This window comes from Oryzias latipes, chromosome 20 (assembly GCF_002234675.1).
Source record: "Oryzias latipes chromosome 20, ASM223467v1".
NCBI classification, from domain to species: domain Eukaryota; kingdom Metazoa; phylum Chordata; class Actinopteri; order Beloniformes; family Adrianichthyidae; genus Oryzias; species Oryzias latipes.
Window position 1 is genome coordinate 13,001,522 of NC_019878.2, and position 18,085 is coordinate 13,019,606.

Consider the following 18,085-nt stretch of genomic DNA (forward strand, 5'->3'; position numbering starts at 1 on the left):
ATTTATTCTGTACATTTTTAAGTTGTAATCTTGATGTGTCAACAGTTCAATCAAAAATTATCTGCTTTTTTAGAAAAGTAAAGTAAAAAAGTAGATCGAAAAATAACTTTTTTATGAGTTTGTTCTAACTTACCACTTTAAGACACCTGTTATCTCAATTATTCATTTACAGAAGTAGATTTTCTTTGCATTTGTGTGCCAATTTTTAAAGAGGATGTTTTGTACACATCCTAGCCGCCGCACATCTCCGGATCTGTTTCCAAGTACAATAACCCCGTAAACGAGTAAACATGGACCCCTCATGGATTAAACTGTACACACATACACACATGCTCATTACACAAGACCCCACTTGCTTATGGTCAGACACCGCTCAGAACCTGTGCGGAGGCAGCATCGACAGCTTTGACAGCTAAGGGCTATGTCCATGAACTCAGAGTGCTAGATCTGCCACAGCATCAGCCTCTCTGGGCACCCAAGGCCAACAACAAACTCCTTGTTATCCCCTGTGCGCTCTGAGCTGCGTTACGACCAGCACACAACCTCAACAAGTCCACACACTGCAACAAAGCACCCACACACGGAGAGAAACGCATATCAATGCAGATCCTTCCATATATGCACACTTTTCCAGGGGAGAAATTTAAGAGTGTACCTCATGAATGCATAACTCACCCTGCCTCTTTTCTTTCCTACTTACACACCAAGTCAGCTAGAGTAAAAAGAAAAGCCCGAAGGCGGCACCACCACTGAGACCCCATCACTGTGTTTGCGGTGAGATTGAACCAGACTGTGATGCTGGTTCTTGCTCACCTAGGCCCCTAATTGCTTAGAAATTGAGGGTTAGCAACTCACAGATTACCCCTGAGTCCACGACAGGATCTTGTGTTAAAGTTGCAATAAAACAGAGAAAACTGCGGTTTCAAGCAAGTATTATTTCTTATAATCTGTTGCACTGGAATGACATAAACAATTTTTAATTTTTTTTTTCTGGTGATATTTAGAAATCTTGTTTACATCACCAGACATTGATGCTGAATCTCACCATACTTTAAATACATTTTTAAACTTTTTGTGAGTTTGTTGACAAAATAAGATGTTTTCCTCTTTAGCCATCTGTATTGCACATTACGTTTTTGGTTAGCCTTTAAATTTTCAACATTTTATCTGAAAATTATTAACTAAAGTGGCAGAAGACCAAAGTGCCACTCCAACAAAGACATCTAATGTGAAATTCTTTATACTGGCTTCAATGTTTAAGGGCATAAATGTTAAAAATTAATTTATCAAAAAAATAAATTACACAAAAAGGGAGGGAAAAAGAGATATTAACTGTGATACAGTTATGCGAGACTCATCTGCACACTCATAGAGATTCACTAAAGGCGATCATGAAAGAAGATGCTGATCTAATTTGTCATTTGGGTTCAAACAAACCCAGTGTAACTGGATCATTCAGTTAATGTGAAAGGTCACTTAACCCATTGTGCCTCTAGCTAATCAGAAGTCAAATACACTTCATTATGCTGAGACAAGTCGTATGAGGTAACTTAAATTATTAATAAAGGAGCACAAAAACATGAAATTATTCACAAGGACTCTTCTAAAGAGCCAGTAACTCCATAAAAAGGGTAATTAGAGGTTTTGTCTGGGATTGAGACAACAGATTTTGTTCTGCAGAATTGATTGAAGGCCTTTGAAATTTAAACTTCCAGTTACGCTGACAAGCAATTCTCTGTTTTAATTATCAAGGGCATGACATTTATATGTTCTTGTTCTGAGACAAACAGAGAACAACGGAAGCCCAGACATTGTGAAGTCGAGTCTATGCATCAAAAACAGGGAGCCGTGAAAAAGGAAGGAAATGTCTGAAAACACTAAGTCTCAACTAAGGATTGGGAAAGAGGATAATTTGTTTCACTCTTCCTGCTGAATTGGATTTCCATTTTTGGTGAGGTTAAAGTTGTCCATCCAATCGCTGGCTTTGGCTTTGACATATCGCTCCATCGGAATGGCGTAATTTGCTCCAGAGGTAATGCAACATGAACGGATCTGTATGCAAATGTGGCACAAACGTCAGATCAGCTTTAGGGATGGAGCAGATTAGGTGTTGCGCAGGACACCTTTTGATCCGTTATTTTACTCACGGATCGGGTTCACTTCCCAAGTCACCTCCTCACCTGGCTGTGGGAATGTGTGTGCATGCTGTCATCCACAGCTGAGCGTGGGCTTCACGGCGAGGAGATTGGGTGCGTTTTGACTTGTGTGGCAGAACATAAATCTCCCATAGTGAGTGTTCTCTCTTTTGCATGCTTCCTCTCCCTTTTTCTCTCTGGAAAGGCACTCAGTTCGTTGGGGACACTTCCCTTGTGGGTGTTAGGATCTCTGTGGGGGGTCACAGGTCAGCTGGCGGAGGAAGCGACAAGCTGTGAAATGTAAAAGACCAATTTCTTCCACATGTTTCAGTGCTGGGAGAACACTGCCAAGCTGTCAGCCGGCATCACGTTTAAAATGGGCCAGGGTGCTACCCAGCAGACCTGTCACAACTCATTTGTAATTAAAAAGCCTGTGTGATGTTTAAAGCAGAGCACCCCAGAAACTTTTAAGGGCTGTTAAATAAAGATGAGCTGTGCGTGCAAAAAAAGAAAGAAAGACGAAGAAAAAAGGCCAGCGTATTAATAACAAAGATGCTGGCCAGTCGTCTTTGTAGTAAATCAATACCAAATGACCCGGTATTTGATTTCTGGCAACAGCCATTAAGGTTGGATGAATTAAGGCGGTAAGCATGAATATCATGCTCCTAAACTATGAAGGTAGATTTTTTTTTTTCAAAGTGTTTATTCCAAACTCAAAGGGTTAATAGATCATCTTGCCTGCATTTATGTATTAGATGGACATATCCATTTTGTGCTTTCAAACTATGGGTGGAAGTTCAATACTGAACACCTTTAATTTCTGGTCTAAAGATTGATTTCCCACTCAGATCATCTTTTGATCTATTTTAAAAGCGTCCCCAGTGATCCTTTAGTTATGATTATGCTGATACAAAATTTAAAAAACTGTCGTCTTCTACGACATAGTTTCTGTAGAGAGGCAGACGTTCATTAAAAAATTGCTTCTGAGTTTTGGGTGGGACTGTTGGCAGGAAGCAAGCATGCACTCATGTCTCATCAGCCCTTTGTTTACACTTTCTCCCACTAGCCCATCACAATCCCAACCAAACACTAGCGGTGCAACAAAATGGTGAGCAATATTGCAGCTATCCAGCACAGACGAGAAAAACAGAGACGCACATAGATCTATTTGTTTGCAGGTGGATGCATCAGAATAGAGCCGTTTTCAAGTGGTTTGGTCTGTGCAGAACTAAAAACAAACCTGAAGTAGCTAAAGAATGTTTCAGCTCGACAATTTAAACTGCTGGACTATCCAAGGATGAAGGCACAAGAAGAACTCTTCATTAGCTGTGACAGCTCTCTAAATAAGAATATTTGTTGATTGCTTTCTGTTTCAGTCTGAACTGAGCCTGTTTAATTAGGTCCGGATCGAGTCTTTTGATCTGTTTTAAGCGTCTCCAGTGGTCTTTTAACTATGATTATGCCGATTTTAGCCAAAAATAATTGCTTCACATTGCCTCATTTCGACTCTGTTTACATCCCATAATGCCCGGCTACTGTGGCCGTTTTGGCTCAGTCGTTCCACTGAGGAAACAGATGGTATTCAGACTGAGACCAAAGCTCAATCTGATTAGAAACGAACCGAATAAACCTCAAAAGGTGGGTCAGAGAGCGGTTCCTAGTCCTGAGCCACAGTCCGCTTGGGTGCATTTAGACAGAAAATGTGTTCCGGATTATTGGGGGAACGAACTGTGGTTCACTTTAAGAGAGCCAAATGTTTCCAGTCTGAATATACCCTAAAAATGTTATGTTTACTTCTAAAATGAGCAAAGTATTTTTTGTGTTTTAGCTAATAATTGCTTTTGATTGTGTTCTCTATAAATTTGCTGCATATATATTCTAAGAGTGAGCAGCATTTTTGTCTCTGAAGTGTGTTTCATTCTCTTTATCTAGTGATACCCCCAAGCATATTCCCCACAGTGGAGAGTTTCTGGAAAGTGACGCCTGCCATTCTTCTTTTCCCACTGCTTGTGACATTAGGATGACATTATCTCCCCACTGTGGCCTAGTAAGGGGTTTTAGCATGGGAGCCCTACCTGGGAGAGATGAGGAAGAGCAAGCAGAATCAGCTGACAGATGGAGACAAGACCCCTGATGTGAATGTGAAACAACGGGCTCTTCTCTGCAGCTGGGGCCTGCGTAGAGCTGAGTTTGAGACTCGGGCTGAGGACAGAGAAGTGACTGGGACGGGGGCCGAGGCTGGGGTTGATCCTCGTGGATCTCAGGTTTGATCGCAGGAGGGTTCGGTGCTACCACAGAGAGCTCAGACTGCACAGATGCACCAGGTGGGAGCCTTTTCACCTGAAACACAACAAACTGCAGGGAGGTTAGTTAGCTTGTCATGTGTCAATCCTTGTGTTCTATTCACTTTGCGTAACAGAAACTATAGAAATTTTATTTTACTTTATTTCCCATACTTAATAAAACACAACACAGGAATAAAAGCCCGTTCCTATGACACTTCAGAAATCCATTTTTGTGATAGATTGGCATTTATAAAACCATGCTTCTACGAAAGAGATTTACAAAGAGGGCACAGAACTTTGCTCTGGTTTTTAATTTGATTAAGATGTTTACTAATCTGCTCAGTGAATCAGCTCAAAGCATCTGGAATTGTTGGGCAAAGACGGGGCTCTTTTCTGCTCTCCAGGGCCATTTCTACTTACTTTGTGTGAGATTTTTATCACAGAAAAAAACAAAGATTCCACCCCAATCTTTTCATCCTGCCTTCTGAACATTCTAAACAATGCCTAGGCATCAGATAAAGGGAAATGTATGAGTGCAGTATTTTTAAAGGGGCCCTTTCAAATGGGAAATGGGTTCTTGTTTGTAAATTATTGCGAATATAAAGACATTGATGAATAAAACAGATGAAGACATATTTGTCTTCCCACTGCAGAAACAAGCATGCACCTGAAAATACAAGTTGCAAAGCCAGTTGTCCAGGTCAGAGCCGATTTGAGCCTCGATCTTTTTAAATTGGTCCATTTGTTGGTTGGGCTCCCCCCTCAATAGCGGAGTTTTGAACCTGAGTTGGTGACACACATTTAAAACATAAATCACTGAACCAATCAAATGGCTTCAATCAAAAGTTGACCAATTAAAAGCTGTTTAATCTTTTGTATTTATTTTATTGATAGGATGCAGCATTTTAGGCAAAGGCTTTCATTTTTACGCACTTGCCCTGGACTAGACAGAAGCTTGGCCCACAAATGGGAAAAGCACCCCAGGATAGAGCAGAGCTGACATGGCTGCTGTGCCCAGCTAGGTTGATGAGCTGGAATACCAGGACCATGGAGGGGGTGATATCACAGGCAGCAGGTAAGTTCTACAGGCACATAGTTAAAAAAAAAAAAAAAAAAAAAAAAAAAGTTTAGTTCAGGTGGACATGAATTCTTGCATTCTAGTATTAGATTAAAAAAATATATATGTGGAAATTTAACACTTTATCATGGCTAAAAATCCGTCTAATATACTATACACTAGTAGTTAAGATACAATACTGCACAACCAAAAATGTTTAAATACAAGATACAGTTACATTATATATCCCTGTTGCATTTAAATTCCTACAAGATACAAGATAAAACTAAAGAGCTAATACAAGCCACCTATAGTTGAACACAATAAACATGCTCTGGCATTAACTTTAAAACACAAGTACCATATAGGTAAAAGATTAAAAGATAAAAAAAATGTCAGCTAAAAGCTCTTTTACATAAAATGTCTTAACTTGAATTTTAACCCACCAGAAGTGTCAAGCATCATGTTAAAAATGTGTTTGATATATTTATTGATTGATTTTGTTCTGATTCTTATTCTGTGTTTTCAAGGGAATTTCCAATACATACATTTTAATAAATTGCCTAATAGCACGAGTTGGACTGTTAAAGACAGAGCATAAAGGGAATCTTTGCTTGGCCTTTGCAATATGAACTGACAGCTTCTGAATTAGAGATTCAGTAGGGCCACCATCAGTCAAACTGATAACATTATGTTTGTCTTGCGTGGAGCCAAAAGCGTTGGTCTTTAGCTGTCAATGGAAAACAAATACATTCTTATTTACCTAGAGAATGTGTTTGCTTAAAAAATGAACTGACAGTGAGGTGTGTGCCACTTCATCCATCACTGGCTGAAATATTTTATCCCTTTATTAGTTGTAATGGAACATGCAAAGGATTTGTTTTAACACATAAATCATGTGGAGCTCATTCACCCCCCAACAAATCTGCAAGGAACCTACGAGATGATGGGTAGTAGTGAATGACTCAGGTCATCCATTTAAGGCATAATATCATGGATTTCAGATGCAAAGGATATTGGGTTTATTTGTATTATTCATTCTTGGAGGAAATATGACCAACGGTACTTTGACAGGCTCTTCATGTAGCATGTATGAACACAGTAAGTTTTATGCTTTCTGTCAATTTGGTAGACGTGGATGTTTTGCCTTTAAATATTTTCCATTCATTCCAATTCATTCCATTCATTTTGATCCATCAGCAGTTTCTTTATTATTTTAAAAAAGGACACACGGAGACTGATTTTTCTCCATTTTAGTTTGTTTACCTGGCAGTGAAATCAAAATGTGGGAAGATGCACGATTGTCTCAGTGGTCTGAAAGTTGAATTCAGACAGCTAGTCCTTTTCAACTCCTCACAGATGTTCTCTAAAACATCAATGGCTCAACTCCACAATTTCAGTCTAAATCCAAGCGCAGACAGACAAAGCAAATGGTGAATTCAAAAAGTGAAGAGAGCTCCAAAGGGAAGAAAGGAAAATAAGCTCCTAGCCTCCTCTTACCATCACTAATTCCTCATTTCCTCTTAGAAGAAACTGCAAGTATTCTGAAATTGCACACTATCGTGTGGGCAAGAGGAGGGAGAGGCAAAAAAAACACAGTTAAGCCCGTAGTCTCAGACAAATCTGATCAGCATTTCCACAGCTGTCAATGAGAAAAACAACAGCTGGTTTGTCTGTAAAGTACAGCTCATGGTTTAGGAAGGAGAAGAGGAAAAGAAGAGTGACACAAGGCATTTAGCATGCCTTACTTAAACCTCCTTTTTTTTTGTTTTACCTCTGAATCAGATCCCAGGTCTGCATTCAGTTCATGCCAGCTTTTACCCCATGCCTTATGTTTGATGGCAGCCGGAGACAATATTATCAGGAAGCTCCCGCTCAGTGAATACACCCACCAGCACATTGACAGTGTCCACATCTGTAAAATACTCCAGCTAGCCCTTAAACAGTTGCCATCTGAGCGTATACGAGTCTGTACGAGATCAGTGGGGACAGTGAATTTAAAGGCTTCCGTTTTAAGGTTTTACTTTGGAATCTTTTGTCCCAATCAAACATAAATGAATACAGATAACCACGTCTAATCCACTGGTCAATGTCAGCCATCCTTAAGTGTTTTTTGTTTTTTTAAGATTAGAGCTGCTGCTATAGAGTATCGCTGCCTTCTCATCAAGAGGTTTATGGCAGTGGTAGTGACGTGTATTTCATCTAATATAATCCGCTGTGTTGGTTCCTCAATAGGACCATATGGAAAAAACACATTTATTCCCTTTATTACAGAATGAGGTAAAGCTGGATTTTTTTCTGCTCTTTTGAACAAAAATAAACCATGTAGACAATTATGTGTAACTTTTCTGGCTGTGAATTTATCTCAGTTGAGTTCAGATACTCAAACTGTATTTTTCAATCCATTTTCCCTCCAATAAAACATTACCTCCTTTACATCAATGAATAATTGATATTAGGTTTGATTTACATGCATGGATTAAATGCCATGTTTGAGAAGTTGTTGTTTTATTCATCCGGATGTCCCCAGGGATAAACTTGGAAGCCGTGTGTGGCATATTTTCATATGCTGCTTTTCACCAGTAATATAACTTAACCCTCTCAATCTGGAAACTCTGTCTTCTCTGCAAGCACTTAAAGCAGGAAAGAGAAGCAGCAAGAGGAACTTGCAGAGTAAAATGTCATTGTTGTTGTATTGAATCTCTGGGTGAGATCAGTGAGTGTTGGAAAATTCAGGCCACCAGGGTGTCAAAAATGGGTTAAAACTTTCATTTTTTTTATTGCTAGATTATATTTTTCCCCAAAGATATAAAAATATATTAAAGTTGTTATATTTCATGTCACAAATTTAACATAGCAGCCTTGATTACAAATATTTAAAACCTGCCATTTTAATTTGGATCATTATTTATTTTCTGCAAATCAGAAAATAGTTAAATATTTTAGAGTCATGGAGCTAGGATGCAAAAAAAAAAAAAAAAAAAAAATGTGTCCACATAACCAACTTATATAGTTGCTGTGTTTTCTACATCAGCCATTGAGAGTTTACAATTTGACAGGTTGGATGTTAGATTTTAGGCTTGTTTACATCAAAGATTCACATCTGTATTTAATATTAGAAACCAGGCAAATTTACAAATTACTATTTTTTAAGTTGTGACTGTGTCTTTTGGTTGCTACATGAATAAAACCAGTTTCAATACTTTTACCAATCCTCACATAGAGTTAAACTGAGATTATAACCACCATGAAGAGGCTCTGGTTAATTGGTAGATCGTTGTGGTAGAAGCGGCCTCCATGTTCCGTCGGCTCCGTGGACGTTCCCCAATCCTGATGCTTGCTCTGACCAAACAAAGCAAGAGTCGAACCCCCTAGACGGCTGTGAATCGTCACTCGGATAGAATAAAGGCCTCTGGGAAGTTTGTCTCTGGTGGCTCTTAGGCAACAAACACGCACCTCCACAGGCTGAGGAAGGGAACTCCGGGCACTCTAGGAAAAACAAAGTGCAGAGCTTAAGTTTGGGTTTTAGCAGTTAATCAGCATTGTTTTTTTTGTTTTTTGTGTGAAACACTAAATTAAGGCTAGAATAATTGTTGACACCCTATTGGTAACACCTGAAACTGCTGTCAACCTCATTTTTTTTATAGCATACCCTCTATGTTCTAAAGCCTTTGCAAATGAGCGATTTTATCATTTTTGCTGCCCATGTGGGGATAAGAATGTGGCTTATCCTAGACAATAATGACTATTTGATATAAACTGAAGGTTCTGTAGCATTATTTTATTCTTCATATAACGAACATTTTAACAACCCGACCATGTTTCTGTTTAGCGGTACTATTTAGTGGCCTTTTACAATTTGAAAATGTGTGGTGTTCCAACACCTGAGATGATTCCTAGAAAATCATGAATAAACCACCAAAACCAAGAAAAACAAGCTTTTGTGTCATTCAAGATGTTGAAATTGCAGCCCTGGAGGGATCCACATAAAGGCCAATTCACTTTGATTCATAACATAAAAATGTTAACATGTTTTTCTTATGCCTGATTGGGGCACAAAGGTGACAAAAGCATCATTTAATAAAAAAGAAAAAGAAAAACTACCACAGCTGATGCCCTCCTTATGAAGCTGCATTCAAAGAGTCGAGGCTTAAGGCCCCTAGACCCTGCTCAAGGGCACATCAGCATTTTATTGTTATCAGGGTTTGATTAACCACCGAGATGAAGGTTTCAAAATGCCAGCCTTCTGGTGGCAAGATTACCACACTCACCTTCAGGCTACATCAGCCCACTTGTTGTTTATGCGCTTCAGTTTCTTCTTTCAAGGATTTACAATGAGTAATAGACTAAGCTGGTTAGATGGTTTGCTTTTTATATAGTTATCATTTTGTTAGAGAACAATACAAATACAATAGGGTACAAACAAACTTCTGCCAACAAGCCCACAAGGCCTGATGCGCTTTAGAAGTCAACTGCTGCTTTGACGTTCAGGTTTCTTATTCAGCTGTCCCTGACCCTTGAAATGCGATCTCTCCTGATTTGACTAATCAAAACAGGATCGTAGTGGAAGTCAAGGTCATATTTTTTTGTCCTCCTCTTTTCTTATGTGAAAAAAACACACTAGTAATTTTTGTAGAGGTGTAACGATTTATCGGTTTTATCAATTAATCAATTTATAGACGATCCGAACAGATCAATCTATCTGAGGCAAGTTGGTAATCGAATCAACCTATCCCATTAAAAAATCGTTTCAGTGAAGATGAAATAAATCAATTATGTTGATCTTGGAAAATGCCATTTGGATTGTGATACAGTAGGTTTATTCAATTATAACGTAAAAACAACCTAGTGATGGCAGCAAAATATTATATTGCCATTGTTACTGTCCAATGTGTGGAAACACTTTGAATTCATCAAAGACATCTTTACGCGGAAAAACCTGCCGAGAAGTCTTGTTTACTTGTTTGTTTGTACACATATTTAATTTACACTTAATAATCCTGCAAGAAAACAATGAATCTGGAAAACTTCATGAATCGAATCGTCAACCAAAAAATTATGATATGAATCGTTACCTCCCCTAAATTTACGGTCATTCTAGGAAATTAGTGTGACAACCTTTTACGTATAATGGTAAAAAAAAAAAGAAAAAGATTTTTACTACATTTATAGCATATATTCATTCCATGCTGTCTTGTCCAACGATATTCTTTTGTTTTAAAGTCAATAACTAAGTTTATAATGAAGTTTTAAACATCCAATTGGGCTCAAGGGGACAAAATTTTGGGCTTACAAAATAAAGATTTCAGTTCTGATGAATCTTTTTAAGTCAGAGGCACCCAATGCAGATGTTCGCAGGTGAAGTCTGCCCCACTATGCATCCTTGCTTTCCAAAGCAACCGAAACAATATTGATATAATGGAAATGAGTATTATTGAAGGCAAAGGAGTTCAGCCCAGGCGTATAACATTTTCAGAGGTAAAGACCTCCAGACTGCCTCATTTATAAAAAAATGTATGTAAGACTGGAATGAAAGGGGGAAACAAGAAAAAGAAAGATGCAAGGAATTATTACCAAACCAGTATCAAATTCTCACTTTGTATATCTTTAAGAAGTATTGTTTTTATCACTTTCACGCACTCGCAGAGCAATGATAAGAGACGGCGAAGACAGCACAGCAGAGGTAAAAGGTGAAGTGAGCCAATTTTCCATATCAGAGGTGGTGTGTTTGCCCCAAGCCTGAGTTGTGCCTGAAGTGCCATAACATTACAGCACTCCTACAGATGAGATCAAAGGCTCTAGTGAGGGATCCTCCGTGGTTTTGCTGGCAAGCTGCCGCCCCTTCGCTGAAACGTCTTTTCAGGGTTTTCCACACATTGACTGATCACACAAAATACACTCCTAATAGAGACAGGAAATGCCACATACAAAAACTTCTTTTCTCTCTAAGTATGGGCTAATATTCAGAGATTAAGCTTTCTTGTTAATTATTTTCATTTTAATTAGTAAATCTTAATTAACAATGAACATTTACCCTTAAAATTCTTTGGCTTCGGAATGAAGGAGGGGGTGAAGAAAAGAGAGAATAAATATGACAATCTTTTTGGGACCTCCGGGCAGGATTACTGATGCAGGCTGCCTTAGTTATTAAACACGTTCTAGATTAAATGCCTCTATGAATTTTTCAGAGAAATATATTTTCATAGTTTTGCATGCCAAATGTGACATTTTAGATTTCAGATTCATCTTGCTGCAGTAATTTTAAGAAAATGTCATATAAACAAAGATTTTGTCATTTACCAAGAGAAATTACTATGCGTATCAGGTTTGGCCTGTGCTGCTCTTTTTTATTTTTTTTTTGTATTTCCCTTCTCCCTTCTTTGCCACATATTCTGCCTGTGCTAGTTGTTTCAAGTCAGCAAGCCATAAAAAATCTTTATCTCAGTGAAACACAGCAATTTGGGAGATAATCGAATGGTGACTGGGGGGCACAAACGCCAGTCTGAGGAATTATACCACAATCTCCCCTGCATTTACAACCTTCCTCAAAGCCAGTTGTCACCCTGGAAGGAAAGCCCCCGACTGAAGATTCATTACATCTTTAAGCCAGCACGGTGGCATGGCAGCCTCATCCCCAGATGCAACACAACAGCACACTCCTCCCACAGCTGGAGATGCTAGTGCTAAAGCTGCAGTCTTCTCCTTTTCTCCCTGGCTTCTCTTTTCTTTCCTCTGCTTCAGTTTGGCATTCTTTACCTCCATTTTCCACCTACTTATATTTACCATCCACACAAAGCTTGAAAACATCCCTGATATCCTGTGAAAAAGTGGTTGTAAGCATACAGTATGATGCATTTTAACTGTATAGTGCGTTCATGTGTCTTTATGAGAATGTGCACATTGAAGACAAAGTGAAAAAGTAGGAAATTGGGGCTTATAATTTTTTCTTTTTCTCTTATTGGTCCCATTCAGTACAGGATTTCACATAATTACATCAGTTGGCTTTTCTTTTTATTAAAAATAGCACATTGTTTTTTGACGATTTGATGGGATCAGGATCTTCTCCTGTGACCACACTCATAGAGATCATGTCATTTCCTGTTTACATGCCTTCTGCTGCGTTATTTTTTAAGTCCGCGGACACAGCAGTGTGCACATCTTACCGGCCACGGGGGGCGTGACGCCAAAGACGAGGATTCCAGGACTGCCGTCATCTGGCCGTGTTTGGCGTCTCCTTGGCCTCCACCCAGCTCGCTGACTGATGGGCTTTCAGCGCTGGGACGAGCGTGCATGTAACAAACACAGGGGATAACCCTGTTTACTTCCACCTCTGTGTTAGACTGAGTGTCGCTAAACTCTAGAGCAAACAGCGGCTCAGTCTAATAAAACAACAACAAAACACTTTCCGTCGTGTCTCTCACTCTTGTTCCTCTCCTTTGTTTTTCTCTCCTTCTGTTTTTCCCTGCCTTTCAATCTTATCAGGGGTAATGTAATAAGCGGTTGCTTTGCTCTGTCTCCTCGCCACCTTTCTTAATTCCTCAAAATAAAGCAATATCAGAGGGGCCCTGGCCTGCCTGGGACTGGGGATAAGATGCTTGTTAAAGGAAGGATAATTTAGCAAATAAATGCTCAGTATCAAAGGCAGACACTGGATCTTTCTTTTCCCTGCTCCCCTCCCTCCTCTCTGTTTCCCTATCAAAAGTATTACATGTGCTTTCATCAGTTCACAACACAGCGCAGTGTGCTTCTGAATGCAATTACTCAACCTCCATTAAATCAGAGACAGTAGAAACAAATGAATTACACATTTGTTGCAAAAAACCACAAGTCAGCCTTGTGTGGCTGGTCTTTCTTTTTTTTCTTCTACAATGGGCATGGGGAGAGAAAAGTGAAATAATTTCTTCTCCATTTTAGGGCGGATGTAGCCCTAGGTGATGCATACAAAGTCTCCCATATCTAATAGCCACCCACTATTGATATCAGAAGGAATTTACCGGGTTCATCGCTGTCTAGAGGAGGACATCTTGCTAAACCTCAAACCACATTCATCTGACAGGGCTGGTGTCCGACTAGCACCCACCCATATCGCAGCCCGGCACGGGTAGAATTTGGATGTGTACAATCGCTTTCTTGATTTTATCATGTCAGCCACTGTAGTAGTCCATAATTACTAAAAACTTAAACATGCTAAGCTGATTGCCTGCAGGGCTCCCCCCACAAGATGTGATGTGTGATCTCTGACTAAAGTAGATGGACCAAGAATTGATGCACCTCCGAGCCCAATGACACGGACAGATTTCTGTGCCCCTGAGCCATATTACCCATAATGCAATGTCTGCCGACAAGAGAAGCCATGCAGAGGACATATGAATCTGGAATGTCAGTGGGAATACAAATGCTTTTCGCACAATTAATGATTACAGTCATGTGACATCAATTTTACATATGGAGAGAAAAATGAAAGGGGCTGTACTTACCACGGAAACAGTGTGTTCAGCCTGGGCTGTGGTCTGACCGCTTCATCACAGTCTCTGGGTGAAGTGGCATTCTTTGGAAAAGCATGTCAAAGTTTAAAATCAAAAGCTAAAAAAAACTTGTATTAGTATTATTATTTTTTACTTTTTGAATATAAGCACTAAATCTTTCAGATTATTTATGCTTAAAGGAAAATTTTCCAGAAATTTTACAAGCAAATTGTTTGTTCAAATGTTGCTTGAAAGCTTACCACACAGAGGCTGTTACCTCACTGTTCCCTCTGAAAAGGGAAGCTAGCCTTTTCTTCCTCTTTGCCCATTCAGTCATTTTCCAGGGTTTATTTGGAGCTTGTTGCTAAAAATATGTGATAATACAAATACACACTTACTTTGGGGGACAATACACTGCCCCATAATGACAGAGTTAAACACAAGGAGTCAACTGTAATGCAATCTGCAGGCAATCGATTGTGAGCCAGGCCCTAAAGACATGCAGTGTTTGATGAGTGTATCTGCAGCTTTTACATTCAGTCAGCACATTCATACTCCCCATTCAGATGTACTGAAACTGCTAAGTGACAGCCCAATACAGACTTAGTATTGTGAAATGCAGATAATCGGGAAAAGTCTGTTTATTTGTTCTAAATAGAGTCGAAATCTCTGGTAGATGATGCACTTTCAATGGGAGGTGGGTGTGAAAACAGTAGGGGAGCCCGCTCATATAATAGCAGAATAAGATAACACTGATCCAATACTGATAAATTACAGCGTGGATGCCACTGACTGTTCACATATAGAAAGATGAGTCAATGAGAAACACTGAACATTTTGTAAACACTTACATTTACTCTTTTCATGTAAATTGACACCCCATCTGTCTTTCAAATAAGATTAGAACTAAAAATACAGTGGATAGAAGTTCTACATCCTGTTTTCATATGCCTTAATGTCTGTAATTCTTTGCAGTCTCAGTTTTCCAAGACAATGAAAACCTTATGTTCCTCTATCCACTTCCTTTCCTCTTTGAAATAAAAGGCTGCAAATGCTCCTTTTTAGGGAAAAAAAGGCGTCAGATCTTAAAGCTAGCTTAGAAAAATCCCTTCTCTCCTGTTTGAAAATAATATGTAGTCATGCTCTATTTTTTTCTAAAAGACAAGAAATGCAGCTTCAGTAAGAGACAAATATGCATAATAATGCACAACAAAGTTAAACGGCAGAATGAAACCGTCTGTAAATAAATTAATTGTGTGAGCATAACATATTTGGAACAGAAGATAGAGTTGAAATCCATGCACCAGTTTTGTGCTGAGGATGAATGAGTAATGTAACTTGTGAAATACCTCGAGTGCCTGTTTCACAAAAAGAAATTTCACAGCTGAGGTTTAGAACGGCTTTGATCAAACAAAAGAAAAGCCACATTTCAGTAAAAGGTTTTGGAAACCAACATGGAACAGGAGAGGGAAAATTAGTTAGGCAAGTAAGTCACACAGCAGACAAACAGACATCTGAACAGATAAAATCAGACAAATGTACATGCACACTTGCACACGCTCTCTGTCCATTAGCCAAACCACTGATATGCAGCATAATGGACAAGGCTGATGTGCTGGTGAGTATGGGATGATGACACAGATATTCCTCTTTGTAGCCCTGACCTGCTGCAGTGAAAGGCTGCCAAGCGTGATCATGTCAGGCTGCACACGCTCCCTCAGCTGCTGGGCGTAGTGGGGAATCACTTCCTCAGCTGTCCTCGCTGCAAGAAATAACTTATGACATCAAAAACCTCCCAACATTTGACAAAAACGTAATGTTCTGAAGCAATGTGCAGGATCAACTTGACCCACTTCACCTCCTAAATATGTGTTGTTGAAATATAAATGAAATCTTAATCCTTTCTTTAAATCTAAGATTTCTTTGCTTTTCACAGGCACCCAAAAGCACTTCATGATTTATTCAATCATGCAATTTTTACAATACATCAACATAAACTAATATACCCTAATATAATGTTATTGCTGCATAAAATAAATGAAATTTGTAACCGGATAAAGAACAAAGCATTACTTTTTACAGTGATCTCTCTGCCCATCTCCATCCTCCCCGCTTCGAGTCCAACTTCTCCACCCTTGGCTCGTGTTTTGGCAGTGGTGTGGGCCTGCGAGGGCCCAGAGCCCGAGGCATCACCACCACTGTGGAGCAGCAGTCGCCGCTGAAGCAGCAGATCACCCGCCTTCACCTCCAACACCTCATCATCCCTGGAGGCTTGTAGTGTACCTGGAGAGATGTGCATCAGTGAGTAAGCAGACTCATACACACTACTACACACACATCTATGTGCCTTCACAAACATCAGCAGCACTTGGATTTCCAAACTGATGGATGAGCATATTTAGCAGCAACACACACATTCACACAGTTGGGTTCTTTTGATAAGCATTAAAACTGATTTATTAATTACGAAGAGCAATAGTAACCCTTTCAAACATACAGATAAATAAAAATCACTTTTATATTCTACTGCACACTGCATATCTTTACATTAATATAAGCAGTATTTTTTAGTATATATTTTTAAAATATAATTTTAAAAATAATCTAATAGATCTGTTTATTGTACTCATAAAATATACTTTGGAAAATTGCTTTAAATATATTTTTTAAGTACGATTATTCACACAAGATAGATGTTTCATACTACTATTTTTTTACATTGAAAAAAATATTTTGAGTGAATATTGTAATTTTTTTTTTCTGTGTTTCTCTGTTTCTATTCAATTTTATTTTCTATTGGATGTACAGTGGGGCCAGTTTATATTTGAAGATATCCATTTAAAAACAAAAGAAGTCAAAGGAAGGCAGGACAAGATATATTTGGGGAAACATGCAGGATAAAACAATAATTTCCTTAAATGTACATTTAACTGTCTTAGCCATGTTTGTGCTTTCTGCCATACATTTAGCCAAATATGTGTGTAAATTTGGAAACAAAAGTAAAAAAATGCATTTGGTTCATTTGGACCTCCGAGCCGGTTTACCCCTGCAAAGAACGTAGCAGTCTGTACCGGTGGGGGGCATTCGTACAACTGCTTAAGGTAATTGTCTTAAACACTGAAGTGCTAACTGGCAGTCACAGGAGTTGGACTCCATTACAGAAGAGCTGTCTCTTTCTTTTCCTGCCTCTCTTTTCCTGTTTCCTGCCTTTTTGCCTGGAACTGTTAATCCAAGATCCTCTTTACTTTCACTGTGGGATTTCATGAACATTCGGAGACAATGAATAGGGCTGCTAATCTCGCTGGTACAGCTAAATCCAAAACAATAGAAAATAATACAAGCCTACTAAATTCTAGCGTGTTGAAGCTGGCCTAAACCCATCACTTGTGCGCGGGAATTACAAGGGAGATGTGCGCTATGTCAACAGGATCTGGTACGACTGTCTTCACACAGAACAATGCTAAGCTTCAACCTTCCCAGTGTTGGCCTTCTCACCAAACTAATGAGGGAAGACACGCCTACTGTGAGACAATGGCTGTGCCTGGAAAGCACATGTGAGCCTCTTTCTAGTTTACCATTTGTTTTATTATGGCACCACTTCCTGCAGAATATCTTGTTTATATTCGTTTTTTGTCCTTATAAAATTTTTCCTCAAGTTAACGGATTTTTTAATGTTAACTCTCAGTTTTTTCCAATTAAAAGAAATGTATTGATTTGGTTTAGAATCTGCACCTCTGTCATAGCTTGTTATAGACATGGGCACAGGGGCCATGCAATGACTGTCCTCTCAAATTGGCCTGCAAAATCCAAAATTAGCTTAAAAAATGCAAAAAACAAATAAACAAGCACGCAACAATAAAAAAAACCCACACAATTCAAATGAAGTAAACATAAGGATGGACAGACAGGCAGTTGGAAAAATAAAAGTAAATGCAGCCTCAACAGGCCACAAACAAGTGCCCTACTTGTGCTGGTCCCAAGCCCGGTAAATTCAGAGGTTAGGAAGATCAATAAACATACAACCTATAAGACATAGCTACAGTGTGTGGATAGATGAACTGATATGATGACATCATGGATTTCTCCACATTTTAGAGGCTTGGAGGGATAGGACACCCTAAAGTCTCAGCACACCCAGACGTG

The 18,085-nt window shown here is 39.1% G+C and overlaps 1 protein-coding gene across 2 annotated transcripts in view; it reads right to left on the minus strand.

The window, feature by feature from the left end:
* Positions 1–18,085, minus strand: part of ofcc1 (orofacial cleft 1 candidate 1) — a 73,715-nt gene that overhangs the window by 44,398 nt on the left and 11,232 nt on the right. For both annotated transcript variants that reach the window (XM_020712374.2, NM_001122920.1), the window contains 9 exon segments: positions 16,016–16,225; positions 15,607–15,704; positions 14,220–14,306; positions 13,955–14,025; positions 12,641–12,752; positions 8,724–8,966; positions 5,354–5,502; positions 5,088–5,202; positions 4,211–4,475 (listed from right to left, as the gene is read on the minus strand). In XM_020712374.2, the coding sequence (XP_020568033.1) occupies positions 4,211–4,475; positions 5,088–5,202; positions 5,354–5,502; positions 8,724–8,966; positions 12,641–12,752; positions 13,955–14,025; positions 14,220–14,306; positions 15,607–15,704; positions 16,016–16,225 (1,350 nt within the window).